This window comes from Lipotes vexillifer, unplaced genomic scaffold (genome assembly GCF_000442215.2).
Source record: "Lipotes vexillifer unplaced genomic scaffold, Lipotes_vexillifer_v1.1 scaffold1837, whole genome shotgun sequence".
Lineage (NCBI taxonomy): Eukaryota > Metazoa > Chordata > Mammalia > Artiodactyla > Lipotidae > Lipotes > Lipotes vexillifer.
The window spans coordinates 49,390-58,094 of NW_006773077.1; the positions used below are offsets into that span (position 1 = coordinate 49,390).

The 8,705-nt window shown below is 49.4% G+C and overlaps 1 protein-coding gene and 1 pseudogene across 1 annotated transcript in view; both read right to left on the reverse strand.

Annotated features, from left to right (window-relative positions):
- The window catches only part of MUC20 (mucin 20, cell surface associated), a 10,447-nt gene extending 9,619 nt beyond the window's left edge, over nucleotides 1-828 (reverse strand). Inside the window, exon 1 of the mRNA XM_007448008.1 lies at nucleotides 729-828. Within this exon, the coding sequence (XP_007448070.1) occupies nucleotides 729-828 (100 nt within the window). The remainder of the gene's footprint in view (nucleotides 1-728) is intronic.
- A 7,143-nt stretch (nucleotides 829-7,971) lies between these two features.
- LOC103069506 (uncharacterized) overlaps nucleotides 7,972-8,705 on the reverse strand; it is a 5,863-nt pseudogene continuing 5,129 nt past the window's right edge.

Sequence of the window (8,705 nt, forward strand, 5' to 3'; positions counted from 1 at the left end):
ATTTAAAAAAAAAAAAAAAAGATAACGCATGGTAATGATGTGTCAGTGTAGCTTCCTCGATCGTAATATACATGTACCTCTCTGGTGAGGGATGTTAATAGCAGAGGAGGCTGTGGGGAGGTGGGCAGAGATACATAGGAATCTCTATACTTTCTGCTCAATATTGCTGTGAACCTAAAACTGCTCTAAAAAATAAAGTCTATTTTTACAAGAGATAATGCATGTGACAAGCCTCGCACAGTTCCTATTACAGATCAACGTTCATTCTCTTCTTTCATAAAAGCCCTGCCTCTCTCAGAATCCACCCTCCACAAGCAGCCTGTGACAGACTTTTCACACAAAAATGGGTTTTTGAAGGAAATCCATGCTAGAAAATAAACTTGGAGGAGAAAGAATCTCGTCAAGCCACATTCTTAGGCTTTAATCAGATTTATCACCAGCCTGCACCTCCCTGACCCCCACAATCTCCCCACCCCACGTACTCACACCCTCATAGTCATAAAGACAAACCCACAGCAACCTCACATTTGTATGGACTGCAGAGTCCCACGTGCTTAAGCTGACCCACTGCCGTTGCATACTATCAGCCATAGTAATACTTCATGTATACCTTTATGGTTGATGATAACTAACCCGAGAGAGCTACCCTCACCCACAAAGGGCTGCAGTACAGAAGCTCCCAACCAGAGTCAGGGGAGAAGCCCACAGGCACCCTCTTGCCTCCTTACCTGCAGAGCTCCTAGGAGCCCCAGCCACCCAGCAGAAGAAGAAAAGGGGCAGAGCCAGGCCCCAGAGAAAGCCCATCCTAGCTGGGGCTCCAGCCACCATTGCCCAGCAGATCTGCCCACTGCCTCTTGCTGCCACCTTTTCCTGCTTGCTCAACCCGCGGAGCAGGGGCGGGTCACCTGCCTAGGTGTGGCTGGGTAGTTTCCAGGATGCAACCAGGTGATCACAAGTGCACAGGCTGAGAGCTGGCAGGTTGTGTGTCAGGGCTGACAAGGAGCTAACCCTCCTGCCCCCCTTGCCCACTGACACCGCCCTCTCTGAAGTTTGGTTTGAAGATATGGAATCATTTCCACAGTGATATTCATCCCCTGGGTCCTGTAGGCAGGGAGGCCATGGAAGATGGGGTTTCACACACATTTCCCCCTTCCCACAGCCTTTCCCCGCTCCCTCTCCCCTTGTGCATGGGGCTTTGACTTCTAGTTAGAGAAACATGGGTTTTATTCCTAATTCTAAACTTACTAGCTCTATAATCTAGGGCAAATTGAAGAACTTTCTGAACCTCAACCTCCTGATCTGTAAAATGGGCATAATCCTTACCTCACTGGGCTGTTTCATGAGGCTTACATGAGATAAAAAGGCTCTAACAGTGCCTGCTACATACTTGGTGCTTGTTGAAAACATATACATTTTAGGTGCTCAATAAATGGGTGAAGGCCCTGATGTCCACTCAGATCCTCAAGCAACAGAGAGAAGGAACAGCCCCCTGAGGTCTGCAGGAGACAGCTCTCCAGTGTGGAGCAGGACTCTGATCCCTAACATCCTTCCATCTTTACATCCTGTGATCCTGCATCCCAGCCAGAGGCAGGATCAGGTCTTGGGCCAGACTGGAGGTGTGGGGTAGGAAGAGCACAGCTGGGAGAAGGGAAAGTGTAAGTGTGCTGGTCTGAGTCTCCAGGCCTGGGAGGAGGGACACTGAGGGTGATTACTTAGGGAACCTTGGGGATTTGGCCACAAGACGGGGAATGAGGTTGTAGAATGTATTTCCAAATGCCCTAGTGAAGAATCTTATCCCCTCAAAGGGCCAAGGACATAAGCTGTTATGGCCACAGCCAGTGGCCAGACAAGGTATCTTGGGGATTTCAGGGCAAGAGTTTTGTGATGAAAGCAGCTCCAGAGTAAAGGAAAGCTTGCTGAACAGGTGTCAAAAAAATCACAAAATCTCACAGCTGGAAGGAAATTTAAAGTGGAATCAGAAGGTCTAGGTTTGGGACTTCCCTGGTGGTACAGTAGTTAAGAATCCGCCTGCCAATGCAGGGAGCACAGGTTCGAGCCCTGGTACGGGAAGATCCCACATGCCGCGTAGCAACTAAGCCCGTGTGCCACAACTACTGAGCCTGCGCTCTAGAGCCCGCGAGCCAGGGCTACTGAGCCCTCATGCCACAACTACTGAAGCCCGCGCACCTAGAGCCTGTGCTCCGCAACAAGAGAAGCCACTGCAGTGAGAAGCCCGTGCACCACAACGAAGAGTAGCCCCAGCTCACTGCAAATAGAGAAAGCCCGCGTACAGCAACGAAGACCCAACGAAGCCAAAAATAAATAAATTAAAAAAAAAAAAAAGGTCTAGGTTCTGTTTCCAGCTCCTTCCTTGGTAGTGGCCCAAGAGCTCTGTGTGATCTTGGACAAGTTATTTGCCTTCTCTGGGCCTCTGTCAATAAGACCTCTGAGGTCCTCTTGGCCATGAAGTCTGAGGTTCTGCATTTGGTGTGAGCCACTGTCTTCTAGAACTTCACCCTCCATTGGGATAAAGGGCTCTATGGCCTGGAAGGAGAAGGGAGTCATTCTAGGGCACGGGGGTGGGATGAGGGGAGGAAGACTCTATGAGAGGAGACTGAGGGGTCCGTCTGGGACACAGCCCAGTACTTGGGGTCAGGAATCTTGGACCCCAGTTCCAACCACACTGTTAATCCGTATAGTACTCCTGCCAGGCTGAGCCCTTCCACCCTCCCATTCAACCTCAGTCCTTCACTTTATAGAATGGGAGAATGGATTTCCCCTTGGGGGGTGGGTAGGTGGAGAGAGGAGGCCCCAGGGCCATAGCAGTGACCTGAATTCTGTTTGACCCGATCTAGTAATGAGTGATCTGGTGTGACTCTTCACCCTTGAGAAGACAGAGGAGAAATCCAGAAAGAATGCAAATCCTTTGAGCCGCCTCCCTCCCCTCCTGGCCCACCTGTCTGCCCCACCCTAGAGGGGAAAGGGACTTCCTCATTCTAGCGGCCAGTGGCTTAATCTACAGACCGAGGTACTCCAGGTGCCCTTGCACTCCCACCACAGACTTCCCTTCTCCATTTCCTTTCTCTTTTCATCCTTTAAGTGATCAACAGCTCAGCTCTAGCCCAGTTGTCTACGATGAGAGCTAACCAGGAACCTGCTAGAAGGGAAACCTGGCTGAGTGCTTTCCTGGGTTTTGCTGAATTTTGTCTGGTCCATCTTCTCCTGTATCTGGGGAAATTTCCAAGCCTGGACACATGACTGTTGGCCCTGGGGGCATAATAGTCTTATCCAGAACATTTTGTTCAGCCCAACTCAGCTCTCACCCTGAATGAACATAGGAGGCTAGTTTTATTAATTTAGCAGACATATATGGAGCACCTACTAGATGCCAGATACTGTTCTAGGCACCCAGGATACATCACTGAGTAAAACAGATCCCTGCCCTCATGGAACTAACTTCCCAGTGAAAGGAGACGGCAAACATTAATAAGTGAATGATATAGGGATAAATATTATGGAAAAAAGAAAAAAAAAAAGACAAGTAAGAAGAACCTGGTGTGTGTGGCGTGGAGAGGTGAGGGACAGATTAAAGTATTAAATAGCACCATGGGATCTGAGCAATGACTCCAAGCTGGTGAGAAAGTAGGCCAAGTGGATACGTGGGGAAGAACACTCCAGGCAGCAGAACTGCTAGAGAAAGATCCAGAGACCTAAGGCAGGACCTAGTTCAAGAAGCACAAAAGAGGGCGTGTGGCTGGAGCCACTGTGAGAGGGCAGAGTTGCGGGGCAGGGGAGCAGGGTGATAAGGCATAGGTGACAAAGGGCCTTGCCAGCCTTGGGCGCTGGGTTCTTGGAGTGAGGTGGGAGCAGCCCCTGGGGAGTTTTGAGCGGAGGAGTGATGGGTTCTAACTTGGGTTTTAGAAGGACCACTCTGGCAGCTGTGGGCTGGAATAGAAACTGGAATAGTTGGGAGGCTTTTGCCCTAGTCCAGGTAAGAGAGGAGGGTGACCATAGTGGTACCAGAGGAGGTTGGAGTTGGTCGGATTCTGGATATATTTTGAAAGTAGAGCCAACATGACTTCCTACCAGATCGGTGTGGGCTGTCAAAGGAAGAGAAAAGTCAAGAAAACTACAGACTTCTCAGCCTGAACAAATGGAAGGATGGAGTTGTCACCAGCGCCATTTGGGTCTGTGTTTGTTGGGAGGAAAAACTTTTTCCTCTTCCAACCTGGGTCCAGTGACTGGAGGCCTGCAGCTTAACTAAGAAAAGACAGATGAACAGGAGAAAAGACAGAGTTTGTTTACACATGCACCAGGGAGCTGCTTAGTAATGAGTAACTCACTGAATAACCAGAGACAAAGGTTTCTACACCACACTTAACAAAGGCATGGGGCTTAGGACCTCTGTGGGAAAATATGGAAGGTTCTATTGGCAGTCTGTCTCCATGGCAGCTAAAACTGGCTGGAAAATCCCTTGGAGGGAGATTTATGGCAGCTGTATTTTTAGAAGGCTCTGTTTTAGTCAGATAAGGGAAGTTCAGATAACATTTCTTTCTGCATCTTCTGTAGGTCAAATGTTTCCTCTTTAAAATAATCTTTATACCAACTCTGGGGGTCTGAGTGGGTCCCCACAGATTCAAAATGTGTAGATAAGGAGAGATGGTGGGAATCATTTAAGTTTGCAAAGCCCTGAGAATGGACCCCTCCATACCCTAGCCCCTATTTCCTTGGGTTGTAGCATAGAAACCTCCAGGGAGCCCTCTCTTCTTTCATTTCTTTTATTAGGGTACAACCAACATATAGTTAACTATGTCAACCTCAAGTAGTATACTGCTTGATGAATTTTTACATGTGCTTACACCCAGGATGTATTCACCACTCAGATCAAGATATAGGACACTTTCAGCATCTCAACAGGTTCCCTTGTGTTCACTTCCAGTCAGTATCCCTCCAAGGACCACCATTCCCACCTCTATCACCATAGACTGGTTCTGCCTATTTTTGAACTTCATATAAATGGGATTATGCATATATAATTTCTTATATCTGGCTTTTTTCTCTTAACATTATGCCTGCAAGACTCACCCATTTTGTTGTATATAGTGGCACTTCATTCTTTTTTTATTGTTAGGTAGTATTCCATTGTATAAATATACCACAATTTATTTATCTACTTTCCTAATGATGGACATTTGGATTATTTCTAGTCTTTCACTATTCTGAATAACACTGCTATCAGCATTCTTGTATATGTCTTGGGTATATATATATATATATATATATATCCAGGAGTGGAATTGCTGGGTCATGTGTTTATCTTCAGTATACAGCATCAAAGAGTTTTCCAAATTGATTGTGCCCCCTTATACTATACCAGCAATGTATGAGAGTTCCAGTTGCTCCACATTCTCATCAACACTTGGTACCACAGGTTCTTTTAATTTTAGACATTCTTGTGGATTAAAAGAATTACCTGTTAAAACTGTGATTCTAACTTACATTACAGGAAGCCCTCTGCTTTCTCAGGGCTTTGCCCAGGTGGTATGCCGCTGCCAGGGAAATGACTTTCACAGGGAAGATGTTTGAAGGACACAGGGAGGGAGGATGGAGAGCCAGGTAGAAATAAAATTTGCATGCACATGTGCACACACCTGTACACTTGACTAGAGAGGAATCTGTGCCAGTACTGGAACATCTATGGGGACCCTGGTTGGGATGGGGGATAATATAGGAGAGACAAGTGAAGGAGGAGATGGAGTTTCTGGGCATTTGGAAGGAGAATGAGCACTGACCCAAGAAGAGGAAAGAGCCCACAAATCAGCATCTTTGGGCTCTCTATGAGGCCCACAGGATGATCCCAGCTGGAGAGGCCACATCCCACAGAGCCTCACCTGAAAAACTCTTCCTGGCAAGGGAGATCTCAGGCTCTGGAGGTAGGAGTGGGGCTTTCCCCACTCCTACCTCCAGGTAGGAGGTAGACAGTGGGGCTGTCTCTCCCCGAGGCTAGCAGGAGATAAAGTCAGAAATGTGCCTTGGGGCTGTGTGGTGGATTTTGCATGCCATGCATGGGAGGTTAGCCTTATTCTAGAGACAGTGGGAAGCCAGTGGTGGTTTCTGAATGGAAAACTGGCAGAACCAGATCTCTGCTTGGGGCAGTACAATGTGGTACAACGTGGGTTGAGACCAGTTAGGGCAAGAGGACCAGGACTGTGAGGCTGTGACCTAGGACTTCGGCAGTGGGACGTAAAGGGGGCAGATGTGAACTGTGTTGTGAAGCAGAACTAGAAAGACTTGGCACCTTGCAGAAGAAGACCAGGGGCAGAGAGAAGTAAAAGATGACCCTGAGGTTTAGAGTCCAGGAGGCTGGAGGACAGGGAACCATGCACAGGACAGGAGGAAGAGCAAATTTGGGAGGAAAGGATGGGCTTGGCAGACCCTAAAGCCCCTGGCATCATTTTTCTAGTGCTCTGAAATCCTGCACACGAGGAGACCCCAGGGAGGCGGCCCCCGGCACACCAGAGGAAGGTACCCTGCCCCTCCTGTCACAGTGGGAAGAGAAGGGGGTGGGCAAGAGGCCACAGGGCTCAGGCCAGGCTATTTCAGGACTTACAGGCAGTACTATGGAGCCCAGGAAGGAACACTGAGAAGAGGGGCAAGAATTACTTAGCCACAGGGCCGCTAGGTTCTTACTTTCTACTTTCAAGAAATGTTTGCTATATTCAGTGTAACCATCACCAAACAATAAATACTGTGAGCCAAATTTCTGTCTTATAGTTTGTATGGCTGATTCGATGCACATTTAACAGTGTTTACGACAACAGCAGGTTTCCGTTTTTCCTCTGGTTGAACCAATGGGGAAGCACACAGGGTGGCAGCTGGGAGACAAGCACCCTTGGGCCCAGTGATCATGGCCCCAGGAGGGGAGGCTGAGCTTTGTTCCAGGGCCCCGCTGGCACCGAGTGGGGGAGGAGCTTCAGGGAGGCGTCAGGCTGTCTTCTTGAGTCCCTTCATGGAAATGGAGAGGGGCTGGTTTGGAGAAGCTGCCAGACCTAAGTGAGCAGTAAGCGAAGGCCTGTTCCCTCTCCAGCTTATTTACATTTCCCCAAATAACCGCTCTCTCTTGTTCATCCACCAAGAACCAGGCCCTTCCACAACGGCCCTACAAGGCAAGCTCTAGGACACAGATGAAGAAAGGGAGGCTCGAAAAGGCTCAGAAGACTGAAGGCTTGAGGTCAGCCAGGATTTGAACCCAGGTCTATCTGGCTCCCAAGCCCAAACTCTTTCCATCGCGCTATACTGCATTTCTTTCTGCCCAACGCTGTAATATGCTAGGGTGGGGGCTGAGGGCTCTCCTCCAGTGCTGCGCAGAGAGCTGGACAGGTCAGGGCTGAAGCCGGGACACAACAGGAAAATAAAGAACAGAGGATGATTTAGGGCAGAGAGCAGCAAACCACAGTCTGTGGACCAAATCTGTCTTGCTGCCGGTTTTTGGTATAGATCACAAGTTAAGAATGTTTTTTACATTTTTATACGGTTGAAAAAAGTCAAAAGAAGAATATTACTTCATGACACATGAGAATTATATGAAATTCAGTGTCAGTGTTCTTGGGCAGGAACCCTGGCTTCTACCCTAAAACCATGGCTGCAACAGTGCTGCGACCAGCTCAGGCTCTTTGCCCCCCTTGGTAATTGCTCCTTGATTTTGGGGCTTGGAGGCCAGGGAGGCAGGAGCAGGTTGCCAGCCACCCCTTCTAGGAGCATCTCCAGGGCACTCACCATGCTCTGCATCCAGTCTAGATTGCTTCTGGCAGGGCTTGGGCGGGTTCTCCTTCCTCAGCACCACCTGCAGCACCATGCTGATAGTTTGAGGAGTGGAAAGACACAGGTGAAAGCTCCTGTCCTCATCCCTGCCTCACACCCCCTGCTGCTGCCCAATACCCCCAGCACCTCTCTGCAGACTTCTGTCTGCCCTCAGAAGTCTACATGGGACAGGTCAAGAGGCATCTGTACTGCAAGAGAAGCGGGGACAGTTAGGTGCAACACAGCCACCCTATTTCCCCACCCTATTCCCCAGTCACTAACAGCTGAACCTCTCCTGCAAAAGTGGCTCAGAGGGGAGCAGCAGGTGGCAAGGAGCAGTGGGGAAAGAAAGAGGGGAGGAATGTGTAGGCACTTTTGATATGAAATGGACAGAATGCCAGGATCCTGGGAATGTCAGGGACCTTAGAAACCATCCAGTCCACACTCTGGCCTTGGCCTAAAATACATGCAAGGGGCTTGCCTCTGTCAGTCACAGCATACAGCTCTGCTGGGGGTGGAACGGAGCCTGCATGTAAGTTACCAGTGTTGCAGAGGGCATGGTGATCCAGGCAGTGGTCTGGTACCACATGGCAGAATTCATCACAGTAGCAGCTTCCTCTCCTGCAGTGGTGATCCATTCCAAGGCAGCAGAGGGGCTGGGGTTGGGAGCAGCTGCCTGGAGAAAAAGGGACATTAAAAAGAGACAGGGCTTCCCTGGTGGCACAGTGGTTGAGAGTCCACCTGCCGATACAGGGGATACGAGTTTCGTGCCCTGGTCCGGGAAGATCCCACATGCCGTGGAGCGGCTGGGCCCGGGAGCCATGGCCGCTGAGCCTGCATGTCTGGAGCCTGTGCTCCGCAACGGGAGAGGCCACAAAAGTGAGAGGCCCGCGTACCGCAAAAAA